The sequence below is a fragment of the Neolamprologus multifasciatus genome, chromosome 6, assembly GCF_963576455.1.
Source record: "Neolamprologus multifasciatus chromosome 6, fNeoMul1.2, whole genome shotgun sequence".
Lineage (NCBI taxonomy): Eukaryota > Metazoa > Chordata > Actinopteri > Cichliformes > Cichlidae > Neolamprologus > Neolamprologus multifasciatus.
The window spans coordinates 32,944,236-32,969,813 of NC_140444.1; the positions used below are offsets into that span (position 1 = coordinate 32,944,236).

General features: G+C 38.1%; 2 protein-coding genes across 2 annotated transcripts; both read right to left on the reverse strand.

Moving 5' to 3' along the window:
- Positions 1-7,389: 7,389 nt before the first annotated feature.
- On the reverse strand, positions 7,390-10,603 carry LOC146517434 (serine protease 1-like). The gene is made up of 6 exons (XM_085162319.1): positions 9,865-10,603; positions 9,344-9,539; positions 9,060-9,239; positions 8,100-8,161; positions 7,660-7,802; positions 7,390-7,583 (listed from the first exon to the last, which is right to left on the reverse strand). The coding sequence occupies exons 1-6, from the start codon at positions 9,911-9,913 to the stop codon at positions 7,425-7,427; spliced, it is 789 nt and encodes a 262-aa protein (XP_085018445.1). The 5' UTR covers positions 9,914-10,603; the 3' UTR covers positions 7,390-7,424.
- A 10,414-nt stretch (positions 10,604-21,017) lies between these two features.
- LOC146517435 (putative trypsin-6) lies at positions 21,018-25,183 on the reverse strand. The gene is made up of 6 exons (XM_085162133.1): positions 24,385-25,183; positions 23,838-24,024; positions 23,388-23,591; positions 23,055-23,119; positions 22,622-22,773; positions 21,018-22,520 (listed from the first exon to the last, which is right to left on the reverse strand). Exons 1-6 carry the CDS (start codon positions 24,428-24,430, stop codon positions 22,362-22,364), a joined length of 813 nt encoding a protein of 270 aa, XP_085018259.1. The 5' UTR covers positions 24,431-25,183; the 3' UTR covers positions 21,018-22,361.
- Positions 25,184-25,578: the final 395 nt, after the last annotated feature.

Genomic DNA, 25,578 nt, shown 5'->3' on the forward strand with positions numbered 1-25,578 from the left:
CTCAGATTTAATTATTCTGAAACTAAGTTTAAGATTCTCATAACATGGGCCAGCACCAGACACACTGGTGTTCCTGTGCTGGCCTATGTGTGGATTACCTCTGGCAAACCAGACCTGGGTCACCAAAGGGCCGTCATTCTTTGCGGTATGTGGGCGATGTATAAGCACATTGTGTGCAGCCGCGGGCCAGTTGCAGACACACTGCTGGCCCAGAACAGTTTCAGCTCTGGCCTCAGATGTCAGCCTAATGTGTACCTTAATCGATTCTTGTAATAACAACATGTGCCGGAACATAATAGTGCAAAAGTAACATGACAAAACAGACTGATTCTTATATAGCGCTTTTCTACTCTCCCGATTACTCAAAGTGCATTATACATGCATCCTAACTACATTCATACACCTTGACCTCTTACCATGCAGACTGGAGGAGCCAGCAATCGAACTACTAACCTTTCGATCAATTGGTGACCTGCTCTACCTCTTGAGCTACAGCCAACCAGTGGTAAACATGAGTAAACCCTCACTAGGTTTTGGATAAAGTGTAAACTCTCAAACTTGCCAAACCTGCATTTGAAAAGTTGGCTACCACAGCAGTATAGTATTGCAACAAAGCATTTGAGTCTTCTAACTGAAATAAGAAAATAGGAACACAAATAGTGCCATCATTGCCAGACCTGGCCACATCTGGTTGACATACACCCTGCCACGACACCAGTCAGCCAAAAGTGCCAGCTTGATGCCAGATCTGGACCAGACCTATTTTCTTTGAGCCTGGGCCACATACACCAAACCAGAATCGGGCCAGATGTGGCATGCCATCACATAGACAGTGCCATCTACACCAGGCCTGGTCCACATCTGGATTACATGTCATTTAGCATGCCAGAAGTCAGCCAGCAGTGCCAGCTTGACACCAGATCTGGGCCAGGCCTGTCTGCTATGTGGGAAGTATAAAAAGTATGGGAATGTACAACCATCATACCGCTCAGGGAGGAGACCTTGTAAAGATGCTCACTGAAACTGGTAACACAGTGTCACTATCCACAGTAAAATGAGTCCTGTACTATCAAGAGCTAAAAGTTTCCTCTTAATCTCTGGAGACATGTCCTGTGGTCTGATGAAACAAAAATGTAACTGTTTGGCTATAATGATAAACAATATATTTGGAGGAAAAAGGAGGACGCTTTGAAGCCTCAGAACACCATCCCAACTGTGAAGTATGGAGGTGGCAGCTTCACGTTGTGGGGCTGTTCTGTTGCAGAAGGGACTGGTGCACCTCACAGAATAGATGGCTTCATGAGAAAAGAAATGTATGTGGAGTATCTGAAGACATCAACCAGGAAGCTGAAGCTTGGGCGCAAATGAGTCTTCCAGATGGACAATGACCCCAAGCATACCTCCAAATTAGTTACAAAGTGGCTTAAGGATAATAAATCAAAGTTTTGGAGTGGCCATCACAAAGTCCTGATCTCAGTCCCGTAGAAAAATTGTGGGCGGGACGGAAAAAGCGAGTGTGAGACCTACAAACCTGAGGCAGTTACACCAGTTCTGTCAAGAGGAGTGGGCTGAGATTTGAGCAAACTATTGCAGAAAGCTTGTGGAAGGATACCTGAAGCATGTGGCCCAAGTGTACGTATACTCAGACTATGAAGAAAGTTAAAAGAAACAAAAAACAAACGAACAAAGTTCTCTCTCTTTATTTTGAATGTGTAAACAGATTCTACAAAAAGATGTAAACACAAAGCGTCCAAAGCAAAATAGTCAGTTCCCTTTGGGCATGTGATGTTCAACTAGGAAGATTACACTATGAAATAAGAAGTTATCTCTATGTTTTTAATTGAACTGCTGCGCAGATAAGCTACGCAAAAGCACCACTATGTGTTGGAACAGGAAGTGATACTCTACCGCAGAGAGAGCGAACACCAACTGGATGGCGCTGTAGTCAGCTTTTTATTATTTATTCATTAATGAAAAAGCACACACATTGCAGCTCTTCCTGTTTGCTTACTGGATCTAGAACACCATTTAGATCATAACAGCTCCTGATCAGGATGAATTTCATTTTCAAATCAAATTTCATGTCCCAGTTTCACAATTTTGTAACATAATATTTCAAAGCTTGCTTATGGGCTTGTTTTGGAGCAGACCAACAGTCAGGCTCGTCTTCACCCTTACTGTCAGACTCTGAATTGATGGTTCTGCTATGTCTCACCTGGCTGAGACATAGCAGCAACCAGTTTCAGTAAACAGTGAACTTCATTCACTGTTTACATCATGAAGGAAAAAGAAGGCAACAGGCTGAGAAATGAAGCTGTTGTGTGTCATTGTGGCCACACGGGGGCAGTGCTGCATAAATAGTAGAATGTCTTCCTGGACACTTTTTCTAGAGCTCTTTTTAAATGACTAATAAAAACAACTTTGAGCTTTATATATTTCAGAATGCCTAGAGTTTGTTTGTTTCCCATGTTTTGTGATACAGAACACCTCCTCTCAGACGGCTGTTGTCTCATAATGGGTCATTACCTGGTCTGATGGGGTGTTTGTTCCATTTATAAATCCAGTGATTGATTTGTGAAATGAGAGATGGCCTCTGACCTGCTGACTGGTGTCTGATCTTCTCTGCCCCCCTCAAATTCGACAACTACTCAGCTAATGTGATGGTGGACAGGAAGTCACTAAACCTGGGACTCTGGAAACACATTTCTAGGGATTATACGATACTAGGGCGATTATACTAATTTAGTAAGAAAAGAATGTATGAAAAAAAGATTTTTTATCTATACACTTAAGCAACGACCAGAGTCTTAGAATTGCGCTTTCACCAGGTTTTACTTGACTGAACAACAGAACTTCTCTGTCTCCTTTATAAGGGGCCTGAGTTACACAATGAGTCTTTCAAATGTGTGCGATAACCCACTGCATGTGTAGTCGTGCTGAGACCGCGTGGTCTTATTTTTATTACCTCTTGATTCAGCTGTGACCTGTTTATCAAGTCTTTTTACAAGTACATCATAATTATCTGCTCTGTGCAGACATAAGTTGAGCAATGGTTTAACAAAATTTCCCATCAAAAACATGAAGGTTTAGCTTTAAGCTTATTTGTCCAAACAACAAAGGATAAACTGCCAGCACCTGGATTGAAATAGAACATAGTAGTGTTGGATGTAAGTAAAGGAAATACAAGTATAACTGTGACTATGGAACAAATCTCCTTCAATGTTAAACCTTAATGTTAACCTGATTGTGTTTATTAGAAAAATCAGCCATTACAGTGTCTGTGATTGCTTCACATAGTTAGTTAACTCTGGTTGTCTGTGGGTTTGTGTCAAATTTTGAGTGAACAAAAGCATAAAAACTGTGGAAGATGCAGACTGTGAAAGTCTAGTTTATTTCATGAATACAATTTTTTTTACAGTCGCTAGAACAAAGTAGCGTACATTCATGATAAAGTAAATACCACAACACAACATGGACAGTAAGAAGTCAACTGAATTGTCTTAGAACTTATTATATTCTTTAAGCTTAAAAGCAACACCCAGTATTAGAGTGTTTGTGTTTTAAGCCTTTTATTCAAAACTAGTATGTGTCAACACTTCTTTCTCCCAGCAGCATTATTGAAGTGACACTTTAACAACACTTTACCTGCTGATGCTTCACATCACAATCTTTATGACGAAAAAGCTCAGATGTCTGTGCTGACACTTGTTATGAAAATGGACAGAACCTGGGCTCAGGCTTCCTCTTCTTCTTTCCTTCCTCTTTAATAATAACCATAGATCAGTAAAATAGCCATATTTTTAAACAAATGATTGTGATAAAGAGAATTTTTTTTTCCAGTGTGCATGAACTCAAAATCTTTTGAGTTCAAATCTTTTTTGTTTACCAACAACTGGGGAAATCCAAGCTTGATGTACCAGGTCAACTCAGCGAGCTCCTGTCTTGACCTCCCCTCTGCTGAGCGTGCGCACACACACACACACACACACACACACACACACACACACACACACACACACACACACTGTATCATCATAAATGCCATGATATCTTTCTTCTTCAAATAGTTTATTCACTTAACAAAGCGGTAGCTTGGAAACTCAGTAAGAAGGAGGAAAAATAGTTTAAGGACACTTTCTCAAATAAAGAGGATTTCATCATCTTTCTGTTCATAATGGGGCGATCGTGGCTCAAGAGTTGGGAGTTCGCCTTGTAACCGGAAGGTTGCCGGTTCGAGCCCCGGCTTGTACAGTCTCGGTGGTTGTGTCCTTTGGGAAGGTTGTCTACTGGTGGTGCCAGTGTCCGGCAGCCTCGCCTCTGTCAGTGCGCCCCAGGGTGGCTGTGGCTACAATGTAGCTGCCATCACCAGTGTGTGAATGTGTGGATGACTGGTTGTGTAAAGCGCTATACAAATACAGGCTAAATAAAAGAAGTGCTACATCAGAAACAAATCAGTAGATCCAGAAATTATAGAGGCAAACTCTTTTCAGCTGTAGAGGTACACTTAGCGCACAGTTCAAATGCCTGTGTTAGGGTGCATTGTTTCATTAAGTCTTCTTGCAGTTACATGATAATTATTATGCTGGACAAGAGTGATCAAAGCTCATAAACATCTGAGTTACACAATGAGTCTTTCAAATGTGTGGAATATCCCAGCTATAACCTTTGCTTTCAAGTTGGTTAAATTTGGCATTCAGATCACAGACTAAACAACAAGTACAGAAGGTCTTCCACTCCGCAATTAAAAATAGCAACACTCATGTAAGGCTTTATTCTCCATAGAGTCAACATAAAGCAACATTAAATAAATGATCTTTCATCTGAAAAAATTACAGTTTGTATAAATTTACGCTGAAGACCAAAACACACACACATACATAAAACCCATAAATCACTAAAACCTAATTAACCTCTTAAGCCCCAACGCCCCCTGATACGGGGGCAAAAAGCAGTAGATCAGGTAGGCTTGGGGCTTAAGAGGTTAAAACACATGGGAAATTACCTAATTTGTTGTGCTATTCAAAAATGTGTATGTGTGTGTATTCAGGCCAAGTCATAAAGAAAACAATAGAGGTTAATATACTTTATGTTCTACAGTCGCTGCAGATTAATGAAATATAGTGGAAACTTGAAGATCCTAGGTATAGTAGTTTGTGGGAAATAAATACAGTGAAGTGACCATTTAGCGCTTGTGGCATAAAACTGCTTTTCTACAATATGATATTTGTTTAATAATTGATTGATTTAGCGCATAAAATAAGTTGATAAATAAAATGTTAAATATCTAATCATCATATCAAAAATTATATATTTGAAGGGAGTGTCTTTGACACATGCTGACTGCATTCTTCTTATAACCAGAACAGGAAGTGAGATCAGAGGAGAACAAGAGTGAGCAGTTTGGTGAAAGGAACAGGAAGGATGAAGAAGAGGTGAACATCCACACAGTTTAAAAGGAGACATCACGGCACAATAAGAGCACAAGCTCTAAGATGAAGACTGGTAATGATTAAAAACTGCACTAAATAGTATCATTCTGTGACTTCACACTTTAGGTAGTGCATAACATTTACCACTTTATATTAATTTTACTATACGTTTAAATAAATAAAAACAAATAACTTTAAAAGGTGCTGTTATTGAGTGACAATTCAAAAGATTTCAGGGCTGTTGTAAGCCCTGTATGCTTCAAGATCCTAGCGATGCCCTCGCCAGCAGCAGCAAATTGATATGGACCAGTTTATGCCTTTTATTCGGTTGTAAACTCTGATATACTTTTATAATTAACCTTTGGGTGACTGCACAAAGACTCAGAGGGGACAACAGAGAGAGAGAAAGATGGAGGAACACAGCACATATAAGAAACAGGTAAGAGTGGACATGAAGTCAAAGTCGGGGACATGTCCGATAATAAAGACCTTCCACCTGGCTACATATATGTCACTTCTGTTTTGCCCACATTCATCTATGATGATCGCTCATAACTAAGCAGTGTGCTATGCTCTTACCAGACGATGCTCTTAAAATAATTATTACAAGAATATATACATATTTTTTTGTTATTTTTTTTTTTGTTGAATATAAAATGTTTGTGTGTGATTGTCAGTACAAAGAGGAAGCGTGGACAGAGAGACTGGAACTAACAGAGATCACGTGGATTTTTCACAAAATCTACATGCATTAAATGGATGTGTTGTGTGCTTTTCAGTAGCACTCTGCTATTAATGTGAATAATAATGTGAATAATATCATTTAGCAACATTCACATCACTGTAAACCTGAACAGGATGAATGCCACTATACTGATGTGACAGACAACAAATCTGTTCTCCACTCTCTGAATTGGTGTACACGAGTCTCTGTGCTGAGTCTGCACAACAAAGTGTTTGGGTTTGTATGAATTCAAAAGCTGTCATTTAAAATCAGCTCTATTACCAGTTTGCTTCTTGTCCAGGTTTGTGGAGTCGCAGGGGGATTTTTAACTGTCTGTATTGTATAATGGTACTTTAAATACTTGATGATTTGGTGGACTGGCCTCTATGTGGTTAAGAGACTGAAACAATGCCGTGGAGGTTTCTCCTCTGATCTGCTTTTTCATAAACTGTTTTTGAAATTTACTGGTCAACATGACTGTGCCATTGCATCAGGTTTTAAGCTAAAGTGACCACCGTAAAGCTGATGTATTATATTAAAATCTGTTATTCTTAGACACTGCTGTAGGTCATCCATGTATCCATATCCAACTGAACTGAAGTTTGCAAATGTGAAAAGGGTTGACTACATTTGCAAACAGCATATGACATTGTATTAATTACAAGGCACCATAAGCATGACATTAAGACTGAGCTGAGCCCTCCTAAAGGTTTGATGCTGGAGTCGCCCCTGATTGAGTGCTTCTCACACATTTATGATTTATATCAACAGTAAGTACTTTTAAAGATTTAATATACAATAATAGTTGCTAAATTCATGCAAGTCAAATAATTGATTGATCAATTACAGAAACAAAATTATATTTCATTTGTTTCATGAGCACAAATCTTCATCTGTAAAATAACAAGTAACTAAAGATGTCAGATATTTGTAGTGAAGTTAAATGTACCAATTTCCACTTAGAAGCAGCGGAAAAGAAGCCACAAATGTGATGGAAAGACCAATGTAAAGTACAAATTCCTCACATTTGTACTTAAATGCTGTACTGTAGTAATTGTACTTAATATCATCTGGCAAAAATGACCCAACAACCTTCATGCAAACATCACAGTTTCTGAACAACTGAATGATCTACTTGACGCCTGAAACAACATTGAAAACACACGACATATTTATATTTTAACAAAAGTTAAAAGTTAACATGTAAAAAGAAATCACACCGAACAAGTGTGAAGAGCGGACTGTTTATTCTGGATGTTGTTTTCATTTTATTATTTTCCCTTATTTGGTGTAATGATCAGCTTTATCCAATGAATGTAAGAGCAGACCTTCAGAGAAATAGCTGGTCCGGTACAGGCACGTTCACAACCACCAACAAGCACACCATGAATCTTTTTGTTTTTGGCTATCACTCCACCACCAGAATCACCCTGAGAGAGAAAACATAAATTGTTTGTACTAAAACATCTATGATACAGATAAAATGTTGGCAGCATGGCAACTCACCTTACATATGTCCACTCGAGGTTCTTTGTAACACATCGTGTTTCCATTTGGCCATAAGAATGTTGAATCACATGGATGGAGGTTAAAACCACACTTAACAACATGCATCTTTGCACACTGGAGATGAGGCGGTGTACCAGGGACTACAGAAAAAAGGAAAATAACAAATGCTACCCTGTGTTTCATGCACGGAAATCAGACATTGAAAAGAAACATGCTTTGCCTCATTTCTGGAACAAAATGTGTTCTTTAAAATAAGCTGAGCAGCATTTAAAAAGGAGGGAAATTGACAGTATATCCAACATAAAATGAAATTAATACTTTATGTCATCACAGTTTTCAAATAAAATGAAAATGTAACTATAACAGGCACACAAGAAAAATTAAAATATTATATAAACTAGAAAATTGTGAAATAATCAAAACAATACTGGTCTTACGTTTGTGGTAGGTTGCATTGACTGTATAACGACCAAAGCCTGCAATCTGAATGACACGCAGCCTACAAATAAAAAAAAGGAAAAAAAAGTACATAACCATGTTTTGTGAGCACAAAATAAATGAAGAGGTCATCTGAATGGAGTCTGCTGAGTTTTTCCAGTTCACTCTAAGTCAGCTAATCTAACTTTGCAGATTCAAACATTTTATTAAAACATTACATTTCCTCATGCTCATGTTTTATTGTCAGTTATTATAGATCATGGATGTACCTCCTAAGCGGGTACCTAAAATCCAAACCAGAACCCTTACCTCAATATTCAAGTCTCAGTTACATTATTGTTAATAAAGAAGCATTGCAGTCAGTAATGGGGGTTTGTAACTTCAGAAGCATGATGTCATTTTGTTCATAGACTACAGATGTTGCTACATTTTTTTTGCTCTTCCTGGATCCTAACATCTTCTCCTGCTGTATTAACTTTGTTAATTTCTAAGTGTGAAACCTTGTGACATTGGGGATTTAAGTATTTTAAAAACTTTGAAAATGTGAGTTTTGAAAGGGCAAAGATTTATTTTAAAACTCATACTGAAGCATATTTGCAGATTTGTTTCATGCATTTGTGAAAATGTGAATAATTTCCATCGCTGCTATAGTTTAAAAATAATTATTTTCATGCTAGTGTTGGATTAATGTAACACTTCGAGAACATAAATGTAACATATTCACTGTGTTGAGTCTAAAGGCCTTTGTCTTATTCATTTAGCCTGACTGGTTCCTCCTGTGAAAACAGAATCTGTCTCTCTTTATTACAGAATAAACTATCACAATATCTAATTTAAAAACAATATCTGATCTAAAAAAAGAAAAAAAGACATTACACTCTGCCCGAAACATATTATATCAACATCTCAAGGACCTCCAGAATTCATACTTTATACTTAAAAGCTTACTCAAAACTCACTGTTTGGGATGTGGACATTGAGGTAAGTCAATAGGCTCAATGGTATCCTCAGGTGGGTCGATTTTCAGAAGCATGATGTCATGTTTTATTTTTGTTGTTTGGTTCTCAAAGATTTTGTGATCAATAATTCTCACCATTCTTCCTGGACCTGGATGAATTCCTACATATGCAGACACATTCCTAAACAATGGAAATGGTAAAAGAACAAAATACCAGTAATGATTTTTGTCTCTGGACTGTTTTTTTTTTTTTTGTTTTTTTTAAGTGAAACAATCATTTCTCACCATCCAGTTACATTTATCCAACAGTGAGCTGCAGTTAGAACCCACTCTCTGTGGATCAGAGAGCCGCCACATAGATGATGGTAATGTGCTCGATTGCTTAGAATTATTTGCACGTGATACAGACGATCATTTTTCTCACACCTATGGTCGTGAAAGATTCTCTTGTGCAAATCCACCTCTGTGCACACTGTGAAACCTGAGAGAAGAGAATTATACTTACAAATGGTTGGCTTACCACCCGAATAACGTATTCTATCAGCCAGGAGCCAGTTATTATGGTTGTAACCAGCAACATGGCTAGAAAAATGTACTGACAAAATTCACACTTAATGAGACATTCTGAAAAATTTACAAAAATTAATGTAATGGAGAGACAAAGAATTAGAAATAAAAAAGCACGACTTAATCAAGCCAAGTTAAACAAGTCTTTATAAACACAGATATGTCATAACCTAAGGTATGGTTCAAATACACAAGTTTAAAAATAAAAGCAGAAGAAACGAGTGCAGTAGTTCACTCACCAACCCACAGGAGGAGCAGGAGGAACTTCAGGTGAGCCATTGCTGTCATTCAGCTTGCAGTGAATGCTGTGCTGGGACACTTTTTAAACCTCTTCTGACTGTGTTGGTGAGAATAGATCCACCAATCACACAGCCCAGTTTTATCAATAAAATGCCATTGGTTGGGACGGTCTTCATGCTAAAGTTAAACATCTCATCCTATTAAAAAGAAAAGTGTTACTGTAGTCTTTGTCATCCGCATACTGCAGGAAATGACACTGCAGTGCAAACAGAAGTTATGTTTTCATATAATTATTAGTAAGTTGGGCTTTTGAATGTTTGCTCATGTGCAGCAACTACATTCGCAGTCCAAATTGTTCTGTTCCACAAACTCTTTGCCTTTTTCAGTGATATAGATGCAAAGCTCAGTGACAGTTATTTATTTGCTTCAGTAGCTCATTAGGGTCTGTCTCAAACTTTTTATAAAAGCAGTATAAAAAAAAGCATGAAACATCAGTTGTTCAGTTAATGTGATATTGGCTCACTTGATATAACAATTTCTTTTATTGTATTTGTCTTGTACATATTGTTATTGCACTTCCATAAGTGACAACATTGAACACCGATGTTTGACAGAAACTAATCCACAATGTCGCATTCACTCAGTACAAAACCTTGAGGCTGTTTTCCTGCCTTATATGAAATGCTATATGATTATGAGTAAGCTCAAAATGAAGTTCATTGTTCTGTGACATACATACATTATAAGACATACATCTTACAGCCTTAAAACTTTTTGTGTGGGCCTCTTTCAGTGGTCACTTATTGCACTCTTGGTTGTTAATACTCAATATTCAGTTTTTACCCATGCAGGTTAATCAGTCATGTTTGCATGGTTGTAAAATAAAAATATTCATTGTTAATTATTGATAATCAATAAGTACATAACCTAAGAAGTTGTTTCACATTCTCCTGGATCATATCTTGATATTGTTACCTTTTTGATAATAGCACAACTTTAATCAATTGAATTCTTTCACCTCAGGTGTCTATTTCCAAATCCACTCTAAGCTTCTCCAGAGCGGTTGGTGATGTGTCCGGGTGGCAAAGACCTTAAGGTCAGATTTGTGATATTTGGCTGTATAAATTAAAATATGCATACTATGTGATGTGATTCCAAAGAGATTCAGATGGTGCAAGAGGACATTTAATGGTTCATTACCTGGAGAAAATTTAAACTACCATTTATCACAACTAGCTTGTAGCAGTATTTCTCTCTTTCTCTTTCTTTCTCACACATGCATGAGCGTGCAGTGGCGTGTGAGCACCTACAGAGTTTGGTTTTTTTAAAATATATTTAAAATATGGACCCAAATGCAGAACTCAGGAGACAAAGGATGAACTCAATGCAGTAGCAAAAAATACAAAAACACAGTGACAGGGCAGCAGGAGGGAAACTGGATACTAGCAAAACCAGGGAAACATTGAGGAAGGAAACAATACAGAGAGGGAGGACACAGCAACCAATTAACACAAACTGAAGGAGTAAATACACAAGGAGCTCAGGACAAACAGGAGACACCTGGGAGGACAGCTGAACCTAAATAAGAAAACGAGACAAGCGACGTAAAACAAAATAAAAACCACAAGAGACAACAGACTAACACAATAAGCAACTTGGTGTGCAAGAACAGAAACATAGACGTGACACAGAATGCAGGACAATGGAGGAAAATAAACTCACTGAACTATTTTTAATTACAAATTACAAAAGGAGATAGTAGAAATAAGCCCGAAGCTACAAAATTCAAAGTAACCAGAACAAACTAAGCATAAAGATGAAAGGTGACAATTTAAATCACAAATAAACTAAGAAACAAATTGAAACTATTTAATAATAACAGTAGTGTCTTGGGCTACGTCCACACGTACCCGGGTATTTTTGAAAACGCAGATTTTTCTATGCGTTTGCACCTTTCGTCCACACGTAAACGGCGTTTTCGGTCACTGAAAACAGAGATTTTTAAAAACTCCAGCCAGGGTGGATATTTTTGAAAACTCAGTTTTTGCGTTTATGTGTGGACGAGAAAAACGGAGAAAACGCAGAGTCAAAGGTGTGCGCATTTTTTGATGTCACACTGTGCGCCACGCTATTGTTTCGGTGAAATGAATTTCTACAATGGCGGACTTACACAAAACATCATTACTGTTAATTTTACTCTCTTACACAGTTACTGTCCCTCCACACATAGGACTCAGTTCTGCTTCTATGCGCCATCTTTGTTTACTCTTTCCCACCCAGGCTGACTTCTGATTGGCCAACATTTCTACACGGATATGAATATAGCGCCATCTGCTGCTTTGGCATGTTCCTAGCAGCGTTTTCCTTCGTTTTTGGCTTCTACGTGTGGACGGGATTTTTGAAAAAAACGAAAACGGAAAATCTCAGTTTTCAAAAATACCCGTGTACGTGTGGATGTAACCTTGTTTTGTGTTTCTAGCTTCTAGGGATTCTAGAAATGGAAAAATGTACTTGATGGAAGGAAAGAGCAGTCATGCTGTCAAAATGCAAAGTAAAACATGAGTTGAATCCATTAATTTACACACTTTTCTTATTTGCCTTTCCATCATACTGTGTCATAATGTGCTATTTCTTCTCTGCTGTGCTGAATTTCACAATAGAAGACGACCATTTGGCAGCCACTGTGCAGAGCTGTGGCCCAACTCTAAATGTAAGGGCCTTCTACACCTGCTAGTTAGTTCAGAAGGTTGTTATCATCCATTCAGATGGAGGATCACTAACAGGAGGATGGGAAGACTCCAGAATCCTTTCTCACTGATCTCCGGTGGATACGGTAGTGTGCGCAGTGGCTAAAACCATTATCATCTGCAAATTATGCCGGGTGACAGTCATAGCAAAGAGACGAAGCACTTTTGAAATATGGTTAAAACCAAAAACTGCGCTTCCGACACTGCCGTAACATTGATTCATTAATGTTGAATTCTCTTGCAGCTGTTCTATTCCCCTGTTGTTGCAGTATATTAATAACTAACCTCGTATTGTGGATGAATAATCTCAGTTGTTCTCCTGACTGAAGTTTGTCCCGTGTATAGCATCCTGCTATGCGATTGCATTTGTCCCTGACCACCAGAATCCCTCACGTGAATCACTAGCTAGTTAGCAAGCACTGTTACCGTTAGCTAAAATGGTCGTTCACTCTGTCTTTTGCCGCTGCTCCTAATGAGTAACAAGGTATTTCTGTGTCACAGTGAATCACAATAACCTTTGTTTTATTTCAATGAAGATGATTTACAGAGAATGTGCTGTTTTGCAGATTGAACAAACAGATTTCACATGAAGAAAAAGAAGAACAAAGAACAAAGAGTCACTCTCACAGAAGAAGTTGGCATTGAGCAGATGTTTGTTCTCATTGCAGAAGGTTTTGCTGAGTCATCACCCAAATATACTCAAATATTTACACATGCCAACAAATAATGAGAAATGCAATAAAAGGTTGTCAGTAAGTTCACCAATTGTATTGATAACTTCCACTGCCATTTTATAACTAAACCAGAGTGGACACTAGTATAGATCACCAGGTTCAGCATGTGATCCGTATGCTGTAAAGCTATTGCTATTGCAGAAGCTTGGCATTGAATCTGCCCTGGGCCATTTTCTTTACAGCGAGCTTGAGAACATGTGCTGTTTGACTTGCAGATTGAAGAAGGTGATATCAGGGGAGAAAGAATACCAAGAACTAAAATACAGACACATTACACAGAAGTAAGAAGATGTTTTTAGAAAGAAGAAATATTCTGTAGTTATTCAGAGGTAATTTACATAAAAATGGACAGATGTCTAATTTACCACTAAAAGAATGTCAGAACAGTAAAGAGGAGCTGATGTCTGAAGATATCCAGAGGAGAATAAATACATCAGGAAATTTGTTAAAGGAGTTTGTTAAAATCTTCAGCCTCGTGTTTTCACTAACACCAAACAGCAACAATCAGAGGCTGACTTAGGCTCCCATGAAACCAAACTATGAGAACTTTGAGAGGACGATGGTTCACCAATGTGAGGCCTCAACATTTTTCAGAGACTATTCCATTTGAAGTCCAGCTGTGTATCAACATAAAATGAAACGACTGAATGAGCATTATTAGTTTAAGCTCCAACATATGCTAGCAGGGACAACAAGAAATCCACAGTGGTTTTTATGGGCACCAAAAGTATACAGCATGGAGCTAACATGCAGTTAGTGTACATGGTGTTTGTCAGCAGCAGAGCTCTCGTACAGAACTTATTTGTTCCACTGTTACTGTTAATAAAAAGAAAAGACGCACTAAGTCATAGGTTGCAAAGAAAACACAATGACTAATGTGCCTAGTTGGTCATAAAACAGGAGGAATTAATACAATTGGTGAAAACCTCTGCCATGCTTCTACAAACATACATGCAAATTTAACCAAACACAATAGAACTGAGCAGGATCACTTTAAGTAACACTGAATAGCTCTGATCCAGCAAGCACACATCTCAGAGAGTAATTGAAGTTGCACTTGCTGCTGAAGCTTTATGTGCAGTTTAATGAGGAGCAAAATGCTGTTCAGGTCTAAAAATGTATCTTGTAAAAATATAATGTTACCATGACATATGTAGAGTATAACTCACACCTGCTTATCAAAGTGCTACGAGTTATACTGTGGACAATGCATTAGCAACTCTATTGTCTATACCTTCCTTATGTCTGATGTTAAGTTTGTATTCCTGAGCAAATAAGGCCCAGCACTTAAGTCTCTGGCTGTAACTGTACGTGTGTACACCTTTTTTTGAAGTGCTCAAGCACCTCCCAAATTTCATCACAACATCCCTAAAAATATCTTCAACATAATAAACATGATAAGTCGAAATACAAACACACTATATGGATGTATTATTACAACAATACATATTATGCAGGTTTCTTGTTTGTGTAAACTGATTGTTTATTGTTAATGTTTATTTTTTTCATTTACTTGGTAATTTCATTATGCATTATTTCATTATAAGACAGATTTATTACGAGCTGTGTGTAAACCATAAATCTTGTTTTTGTACACCACTCCACAGATGTAAGAGCCCCAAAACAGTCTAAACTCGTCTATGCTTCAGGGGAAACTTTCAGCAATACAATATCTCAGTGTCACAAAATCTGTCAACCACTTTTCCACTAAAATATTTTTATACAAGAATCTATTTCAAGCCTTAGAAACCTTAGAGAATATGACACACATCAATGTGTTTTTCTTCTGCATTTTTCAGATTATTTTAAGAATTTGTGATAGAACAAAGGTCACTCTTTCAAGGATGCCAGTGTTCACATTTTGGACTGAGAAGGCAGATGGTTAGAAAGAGGAGCGAAAGAAGCCTGTCACTTATTATCCAGTTTCGAGATCCTACCCAGGCACCTTAAAACCCACTAACTTCTTTTGTTAATTGACTTCAACAGGTCACATGATAGGGTGAGGCAAGTCTCATAATGGTTTCATCCAGAACCTCTGTTGATAATGACCCACACCATTTTTCACACCTTGGCTCATGTGATGAAGCACAGGATCAATAGTGGGTCAACAACCCTCTTAAGCGACATTCCTACTAGAACCTAAAATCTGGGAATCGCCACCATTTTTGTCACACGACCCGAGGGCCACCATGAGAAAAGGACCCAAGTGCAGACACCAGTGCAGGAAAAGCAATCAGATTCACAAATCTTTATTGAACACACTATTTACAGCACTAAGAAAGTGTGGGAAATGAATGGGGTGAGGTAGACTGAACACTGGGTCTTGAGAGGAGCACGGGTGACTGACTCGTCACGGAGCTGGAGCAGAGTTAATGGTGGAGACAAAGTCTGGGAGTCTGGGAAATGACTGAGAGTAAGAGGTTGCTTATTTACAGGGGAGGATGCTCTCTGGCTAGGGGAGGGAGTTGCAAACCGAGTGAGTAGCTGGCTGTGCAGTGAGTTTGTCCATCCTGAGGTTGAGAACTTCCAGAGCTGACTGGAGAGCAGGAGGGCACGCAGTTGAGGTGAAGAGAATCCTAAACTCAGACAGCGAGGATAGACAGTTGATGTGGTGTTGTGCTGGAGGCAGCAGACTACTGTCGGGGTGAGTGATAAAACCAGGACACAAGGAGATGAGTTAAGACAAGTGCACATTAACCCAAAGGAAACACCTGAGGTATGTGGCCTGTTATCACCATAGGTAGCTGACAGACTGGCAAAGGAGAGAAGACGACACCGGGTTTGCAGCCTTTTGATTGCAGCTGATGAGACACAGGTGAAAGAGATCGTCTAGGGATCTGCCTCCAGGTGGATCCTGGGAAAACACAGCCGGCCTTGAAGGCACACCCACCACTCACTCAGATCATGACAATCTGGTCTAGAACCAGTGTTGGGACTAACGCGTTATTAAGTAACGCGTTACAGTAACTACATTATTATTGTGGTAACGAGCACGGTAACTAGTTATTATGCCAAAATCAGGAACGCGTTAATCGTTACTGGGATTTAGATAGGATCGTTATTTGTTACTTCATGTGTTGCGTTCGACTTACCTCTGAAATTGGAACATGGACCTGGGAATGATGTCACACTTGAGTAAACGGCGTTCTGGTTAGCCTCGTTAGAGAAGTCGGGATTCCAATGTGGCAATGCCCTCAAAAACGGTTGTTTTGCTAGCTCTCTACAAAAACGAATTACTACTAAACACATTTGCAGCCATAGCTGGACTCGGTCGGCCGATGGTGATTTTTCGTTTTGATGGGCCGATGTTTTTTTTTTTTCCTTCTTTTTTCCGTAATGGTATAAACAGTGAGAGGTGGTGGATTGGCCAGATGCTGGCAGATGTGTAAAAATAACTCAACTGTTTGGTGGTGGCTATGGCGGAGCTTCCACAGTTTCGGTAACATTAGCAAGTGGTGGAGGCCAGCAGGTGGATGAGGGAAAGGGGAGGCAGGAGGAGCAGAGACCCGAGGCGGCCGCCGGTCCGAGTGTCAGGTGAACTGAACTTCAGGTAAGAAGTTATGACCTGCAGTCTATCTGGGTCACATAAACCAAGTTTAGGTGGAGTTTATTTTCGTTGTGCTAACTTTTTACAGTCAGTTACAATAACTCGTACTACGTACTAGCTAGCATGACAGAGTTTCTATACTGCTGGGTGGGTGCTATGATGTTACTGATGTTGAATTTTTTTTTAGTTATAAGGTTAGTTATTAGAGTTGCCAACTGTCCCCTAAAAAACTGAATTGTCTCGTATTCAGAGAAAATATTACGCTTTTCGTATTAAGGTGAAAAGGAGTTTTCCCCGTACTTCAGCTACAATGAAAAGAAGACACAAAGCTGGAGTTATTCTGTCTTTGCTGCACAGCTGCCTCTTCTTCTCTCATTCTCTCCCCTCCCTCTCCTGTTGCTACTTCAATCATGAAACCGATCAATGATCAGCTGATCAGTATTTCTGACGCATGTCCCGTCTCTCTTGTTTGTTTATCGCCCACTTTGCGCCAGAAAGAAGAAACCAGCAGAGGTCGCATTAAACAACAGCAGCACATTTAAGCTTGATAAGCTGTTTTTAGAATTGATTTAATAGCTGTAGCTGTAAAAGCTGCTCGTCATGATGTCGGTTTGGATATGTGGCGAGAGGGAAACATGAAGATGAAACCAGGAGATGTCCTTATTGAATCATCAGAGCTGAACAGGTGATGGAGAAACAGGTTTACCTTTTAGGTGACATGAATGAGTTGAAGGGAAGTTATGAACTGTTTCTGAGAGACAAATAACATCAGGATCCTTTTCTATGTAGCTGACAGCTGGTAATTGTGCAGGGGCGGGTCTAGCAAAGTTTTGCCAGGGGGGCAGGTAGGGCATTAACAGGGAAAAGGGAGAACAAAAAGTACTTTACTTTCTTATTCTCATTTAAAATGTCTCGCTTTTAACAAATAATTATCTGAATCTTACAACAAACGTTTTCATCTGATGTAAAATGTATAGAAATCCACTATTGTATATAGTGTTTTTTTTTCAGGGTCCCAACATAATTTCTTCAGAAATAAGTACTGTATATGATGCCAGTATTTTCCCACACTTTCTAGATACTGTACCAGTACTGTGTGTAAAATTCCATCAAAAAAAGTCAATTAAATTTTATTCTTTCTCACCTGTCTTTCTGTCTCCTTTCACTTTTTAAAGGTTGCCATGTTAGAAAAAATATTTTGCCCTGTCATGCTGTTTATTGATGTGGTAAATAAATAGTTTATGAAAATATCACTAAATCTGTCATTTATTATTTTTAATATTCAGTAATGATCATGTCTCACCTCTAGTCTTCTCTGTCTTAATTTCAGGTTTCCACCATATGTTGTAGATAGTTCAGGAGGTTAACTCAACCATGCCAGCATAGGGAGGATGGTGTAGGTTTAAGTTTATTAGATTGTTATATATATACCAACAAGACAGTGTACATCACTGTCACAACAGCGTTTGTTTTCATTCAAAGGCTTTATGGTTTTTCCTATAATGGTGGGCCAGTCTCTAGTCAAAATGCCCGGGCCGATTTTTATCCCAGTCCAGCCCTGTATGCGGCTCATCTGCAGTCATCTACATCTTCCTACTCGGAAGGCAGAATGTACTTCCGAGTACAATCGAAAGCACCACGACTGCAGTTTCTGTGTTGGACGTAAAAAGCGCACATGATGCTGTGACGTAGGCTAGAATCATGGCGGCAGTCGATGACGGTCCAGGCGTGGGATTTCTCTCGTGGAAATATGCACATTATTTTTTCCTTTCTGTTGGTAAGTGACACAGTGCACTGTGGCAGGATAGTGCTAACATGTAAGCAAGCTAGAAGACTGGCATCCTTGCTGGTATCCAGTTAGGAAATCAACACATTAATAAGCAAATTCTGAGTAAAACCAACGTTACTTTCCCTAGTAACTAGTTACTTTGAAAGTAACGAGTAACTTCAAGTAACTGAGTTACTTTTCATAGAAGTAACTAGTAATGTAACTAATTTACTAATTTAAAGTAACTTACCCAACACTGTCTAGAACTGAAGAAGTTTCTCAGATGAGACGTGAAATGTCTTCAAGAAACTTAAAGAAGTCCAGTTGCTTTTCTTTCCAAGCTCCTTGAACTTCTAAAGACTTCAACTTTATTTACCCCAGCCAGCCTGTTGAAAGCCCCCATTTTCGTTCCTAATGTCCTGTGGGTTTGGAAATATTTCCTGTGTGCAACATTTAGAATTTGGCACATTTATATTTGTGCCTAATAACAAACGCAGACTCTGCCTTGCAGCTAATGTGCAGTACAGCTGATTCTTTTGAGGGTTTTTATTTATTTATTTGTTTAATGTTTTGTATTGGAGTCCCCTTCAGTCACAATCTTGCTGTGAAACATTAATGCATAGATGAAAATGCATTTTAAAATAAAATACATAATACAAGACATTGTGTTGCCTTTGTTAAATACATGGTATTCTGCCATCTTCAGTGTGTTTTAAGGTATATATTATATGTATATACAGTATATGCAGTATGAGAGGTCACAGAGGTTTAGTACCATGCGTCACATAAAAAGTATCAAATATGTTATGATCCATGTTTATCATGTGCAGTGTTGGCTGTAATGCGTTACTAAGTAAAGTTACTGTAATTAAATTACTTTTCCACTGAAAAAGTAGATTAACTAATTAGAGTAACTATTTTTAGGTATATTAATTACAGTTACTTACAATGTACTTGCGTTACATTTTAAAATAATTAAACTTGCTGAATATCATTATTTAATTTCGATCATTTGTCTTCTAAACGTAGAAGTAAACTCTGCTGCTTTAACATCGCTGTAGTGCAGCTGCGCGTCATTTCGCGCCAGTTTGCTGCATAGTCGTATTCTAAAGCGGAAGCTGTCGGACTCGGCTGAAGCGAGTGGCTGTTTTATGAAATGGACATATTCCCGTCTCTTCACTTTTCTGAAACAAGCAGGCAAGAATATTACAGTAATATGTAAAAACTATCGGCTGCTGTTAATAGCATGAATAATCTACTGAAGCGCCTGACACGAGAGCATAGACGAACACTTCTGAGTGATCCTTGTTCATCATCCATGGATAACACCGCAGCAACTCCTGCTAATGCCGGGCTCACACTGTGCGATTTTTTCAGTCGCGCGATTCAGCTCCTGCTCAAACTGTACGATTGACTCGCAGGGGTTAGAAGTTCGTAGGTCACGATGCAAGGTCTCACACTATATGACCCGATGCTCTGATGCGACCCGAGTGCTCACACTGTGCGTCCATAAAATGAAGGTTATAACAGAAATTCTGTCGCTCGCTCTCCCTCTCTGTCTTTCACTCACACAGACACGCACACCACCGCCATCAACTTTGCTAAATTGCTAATGAAAAACATTGATCAGGCAGCTGTGATTGAGCAGCAATGTCTATCCAACTATTTTCACGATTGTTGTGGTCGTGATAATTTTGTGAGGCCACATCAAAAAGGCTCGGATGAGCTTTCCAAAGTTCTACAAGTGCCTCCATTGCTTGTATCCTGATCACACGCTGCACTGCCGTGCTGCGCCGTCTTTTTCGCTGACATTTGTGTTTGCGCGTGCGCAGTGTGAGAAACTGCGGCGACACCCTCACGACCAAGCGATTGATGATCGGGAGCTGGTCGTCAGGTGTTAATCGCTTCTCGTTACCCCACGTATACTACACGACGCACGATGAAGGCCAAAATCGGGCCGATCGCCAAAACGGTCGCACGACTCAAAAATCGGCTCAAAATGGGCCAAAAATCGCACAGTGTGAGCCCGGCATGAGCAGGCAAAACCTGATTTTACTTCAGCAGCACAAAAAACTCTGAAGGTGAGCTTAAAAAAACGATTGCAGGCTACATTGTGGAAGAGATGCTACCGCTGCGTACTGTAGAGTCTCTGTCTTTAAATTTTTTTTATTTATTATTTAAAAAGTTTAATTTCTATTGTTTGCCCACTCAAGGTTAATAGGGATTTTAAGAAGTATTTACTTATTTAGTAATTAGGTTACTTTTCTGACACAGTAATTAGATAAGTATTTTAAATACAATATTGACTAAGTAATTAGTAATTAATTACTTCTTTAAAGTAACTTACCCAACACTGATCATGTGTGATATTAGTTTACATTTGTGGCTCTTCTCATGTGTGACTGTGTGCGGATCTCTCACCTCTCTCTAAGGTGTGGTTGTGTGTTTAATGCTGAAACAAATGAAGACTGCTGATTGGCTGAAGTAGGGTTCACATTAAATAAACTGCTGCTCATTTGTGTTTGTAGGTTCTCAGTCATCCAGGTCATGGTCGTCTAAAGAACCTGGAAAGAAAGTGACTTCACTTCTTTTAGTTTCTTGATAATGTTTAACTTCTGATCCAAGAAGCTTCTTCACTTCATGAGCTTCCTTTGCACATGTTCCACCTCTGCACAGTTGCATTTGATGACAATGCAGTGCAGTTCTCTCAAACATACAACAGAGGGCGCTATGCACATTCACTGACGTCAAGAAAAATACAAGTGGAGGAGGAAACAAACAGCAGCATCAAGAGAGAAAACTGAAGTGTTCAAAATAAGTCACTCTAGTCTCTTATTTTAATACTAAACAACATTTAAACATCATGTTGATGCTTCATGTTAAAGGTCTTGGAGCTCGGCGTGCTTTTACTGCTCAGTAGGAAAATATTAATGCAAATTAAAAGAAATTGTTTTATTTAGGATTTAATAAAACATCTCTGTACTACTTCAAAAGAAATTTGAAAGCACTGCCTCATAGTGAAAATGAATCATAATGAAATCCTAAAATCTATTCTCAAATAGTGAATGTCTGCTCTTTCTCATGTTAAATTTCTTTTAATGTTCTCAGGGCTAAAAATAATAAGAGCTCCACAAGTGATAAAAAGCAATACACAGAAAACAATATATTACAGAGCTTTGATGGGGTGTAAAACGCTCTGTTTATTGTTCATTAGAGTAGTTATGGCAGGATTAAACATTTGTTAAAACAGTGTTTACACAAGAGAGGCGTCACAATGAAATAGTTTTGTGTAACAGCGACACCTGGTGGAGCAATAGTGTTTCTGAGCTTTGTCAATATGAAATGTTTACTTTTCATTTCGATCTTAGAAATATAAAAATGAAGGACTGAAAATAAGTTGGAAATTAAATTAAACGTATTATGAGATATAAATATGTGATCATGTACTATACATTTTATTTCATTTGTATTTTTATGTGATTGGAGGAAGTAGGACAAAGTGAAGAATCCAATCTCAGCAGATCTTCTGTTGCCACAATAAACTTTACGTTTATGTGACGGAAGGTGGGGAAGTAGATATTAGTACAAGGTTTTTATTTTATGTTTTTGTAGTTTGTAGATGTTCTAGAGTAGAAACCACACACAGCACACAAGTTTCATGTAGAGATGATTGTTTATTCTGAATGTTATTTTCAATCAGTTATTTTCCATTATTTTTTGTATGAATTGTCTGGTTTATCCAGTCAATGTAAGAACAGACCCTCAAGGAAACAGCTGGAAATTTACAAGCATATTTACCAGAACCAACATGTACAGCATATATATTTTTGTCATATATCACTCCACCACCAGAATCACCCTGAGAGAGAAAAATATAGTTTATATTACAATTTTATTCTAAAACATAACTCAATACTACACAGCAGACATAAAGTAACGTTAGAAGTCATTCCAACTCACCCCACATGTATCCACATCAGCTTCTTCATAACACACTCTTTTGTCTATTGGAGCTTCATATGGCAGCTTTGAATAACACCTATCAATTGTGATGTCATTACAGGGAACAACATACATAAGTGCACACTGAAGATCCTTTGGGTAAATGGGAACTAGGGAAAAGGAAAAAAGTAGTTAATAGCATTTCATGATACACTCATGAAATCAAATCCTTAAAGAATGACATTTTGCCTTATTTCAACTGGTATTCAAACAAAATGTATTCTTCAAAAGAAGCTGAGAGATGTGAAATCAAGGGAAACTATCATAAATTCATTCAATTCATAGTTAAAAAAAATGCCATATGTCATCACAGTTTCTAACTAAAAATGTTAAAGTCAAATTCTAACATAAGGTGTGAAACTGTAAAGTAATCAAACAACATTGGCCATACGTTTCTCCTTTGTCACTTTATTTATTCTATGACAACCATGGCCTGCAAGTTGAACTTCATCCCCTCTAGAAAAAGACAAAGAAAAAAACGTGAAGTAATTCCATATCTATCCATGTGTACTGAGGACAAAATAAATGAAAAAGTGGAGTCTGAAGGTTAGTATTGTCCATTCACATTTACTCAGTAATTTTCATTTTAGGGTTCAAAAATTACATTATCAATTTCCTTTTACTGCCTCAGTCTGTATACCATACTTATATTTTTTCTAACATTCACCATATATCATAGATGTAACTTCTAAGATTTAAAAGGATTAAAAGAACCTTAACTCACTCTTGAGGCTTTTTGTTAAGGTTATTGTTGTTATCCTTGCATGTAGGAAGATCAACATGTTTAATATGAGCAACAGCTTTAATATCAGTAACAGGTTTTGGTAACTTCAGGAGCATGATGTCATCATGTGGATGTGGAATTATGTCATTTTTGTGAATTTCCACTGCGATTCCTGGACCTGGATGCACACCTAGAACTGCATACCTGTAAGGAATGATAACAACATTCACCTGCAAGTTTAACATAATTTGTTTATCTGTATAGATAATTGCATGGACTTGCTGGCTCATAATCACAGAGGTGAAGCAACACCTAAAAGCACTAATTTATAGGAAAACATTTGTCAATAATGACATGTCAACTACAGCACAGTTTTCAAATTAAAGGTTTGCAGAATTATATATAAATATCATGGTAACATTTTCAGTGAAAACAGGTTTTTTTTCTCACATTGGATCCTTCTTGCAGTGAGCTGCAGTTAGAACCCATTGGTCACTGATCAGAGAGCCACCACAGTGACCGGGTTTTCCATCAGATATATCTGACAGGCTGACATGGTAGAGTCGCTCACTTTTGTCACAGACCTTTCCATTATAAATTCTCTTTTGCAGATTCACCGCTGTGCTCACTGAGACACCTGAAACAGAGGGTCCGGCATCAAGGGACTGTGTTACAACAGTTGTTTAATAAGCAGCACGTTTGCTCTTAAGAGATGAAAACAGGCGAGTTACCTGCAGTGACAAACTGTTACTTGTTAGTGAAACAAAACAAATGCATATTCAGCATTATTATTCTTATTCATGCAGCCTAGACCTGTCTGAATGCACACACCTGTTTGAAAAGACACTCTGTGCTATTTGAGCAGCACAGAGAGAAATTCAAAGAAGCTCAGAAACTGCATTCTATTAGTTATGTAATTACAAATATGTAATTGACTCATGCCCAAAACATGTTTTTAATATAAATATGTAACAATTTTGAAGAAATACATACTCACCAACCCACAGCACAAGAAGAAGAAGAAAAGTGAGATGAGTCATCATTGTTGCTGACCTTACTACTACCTTCTACTTCAGTGACTGAACCAGTGTGAAAGTGGGCCTTTTTAAATTTGTACATGTTCTCCTATTGGCCCACAATCCACCAATACCCTTCTAAAGTTTTATCAACACTAACCCATTGGCCACAAACACTGAACTTGCATACATTTGATTACTAATCAAATCAGATGAACATTTGCTGTGTAGGCCCCTCCCCTGTACTGCAAGTATCATCCTGAATGACACTGTTAAACAGTTTTTTAACTATTATTTAAAAAAAAAAAATACTTGGACCTTTCTTACTGGGGAAAAAAGTGTACTTTCTTACACACAGTACCTTTATATTAGCTTAAGAAATTTAAAAAGATCGATGGAAATACAGTGTTTAAAAAATTAGCTCACAGCATTGCATCTACAGGCTTACAAAACGTGAAACAAGTACAATCCACACATATATTATGTTGTGTGACGATCAGAAGAAATCTGAAATTCATGTATTTTAACTAGTAGCATATGTCATTCTTTAACTTTGTATGTTTTGATATAGTCCTCTCAGAGGAGATCACACTGGGCAACCTGTAAAGAGTTTGATTAAATTATTGATCATTCCATTGTACAAACTGTGATCTTTTAATAAATGTCAAGTATTTGTGATGCTTAAAAGGAAATTATTTGATAATTTTCAAAAGTTGATTCTTCAGTCTCAGCTGACTGCAGGTTTCCCCAATCTTATAAACAGTACATGACTGAAACCAGCTCAGTGAAGGAACAATGGGCTGACTCTATGAGCCTGACTTTGTTAGAGAAAAAACAAAGCTATAAATCTCTTGGTTCAAGGATGAGCTGAAGGTATAGACCACCAACGTGATATGTGGTGATGTGTAAGTGCTGTGGTTTTATAATAAGAAATGTGGATAAAGGCAGTGTGGCTGGGATGCTAACTGGATCCAAATCCTTTATTTAAATGAAGCAGATTCCCTGGAAGTTTAACTAATGTTTAGTCCATCTTATACTCTTGATTGAAATTATTAATACTTTTTAATAAAGTGTTTGATATTTTTTATTACTGTTACTGTTATGATACTTTTATTTATTGGCTTGATAAAAAGTTTATACACAAAATGAATACTTTGTCCTGCTGCAGAGGTGTG

Bases quoted from the DNA above. Each gene is read 5' to 3' on its own strand.
- LOC146517434 (XM_085162319.1), bottom strand. From the start codon at position 9,913: ATGACAGCAATGGCTCACCTGAAGTTCCTCCTGCTCCTCCTGTGGGTT. The intron at 9,540-9,864 runs GTGAGTGAACTA...CTCTTCTCTCAG, and splicing joins CCTGCTCCTCCTGTGGGTTG to GTTTCACAGTGTGCACAGAG. The intron at 7,803-8,099 runs GTAAGACCAGTA...TTTTTTCTGTAG, and splicing joins CAATGCAACCTACCACAAAC to TCCCTGGTACACCGCCTCAT.
- LOC146517435 (XM_085162133.1), bottom strand. From the start codon at position 24,430: ATGATGACTCATCTCACTTTTCTTCTTCTTCTTGTGCTGTGGGTTG. The intron at 23,592-23,837 runs GTGAGAAAAAAA...CATTCCTTACAG, and splicing joins CACTGCAAGAAGGATCCAAT to GTATGCAGTTCTAGGTGTGC. The intron at 23,120-23,387 runs GTGAGTTAAGGT...GTCTTTTTCTAG, and splicing joins CTTAACAAAAAGCCTCAAGA to AGGGGATGAAGTTCAACTTG.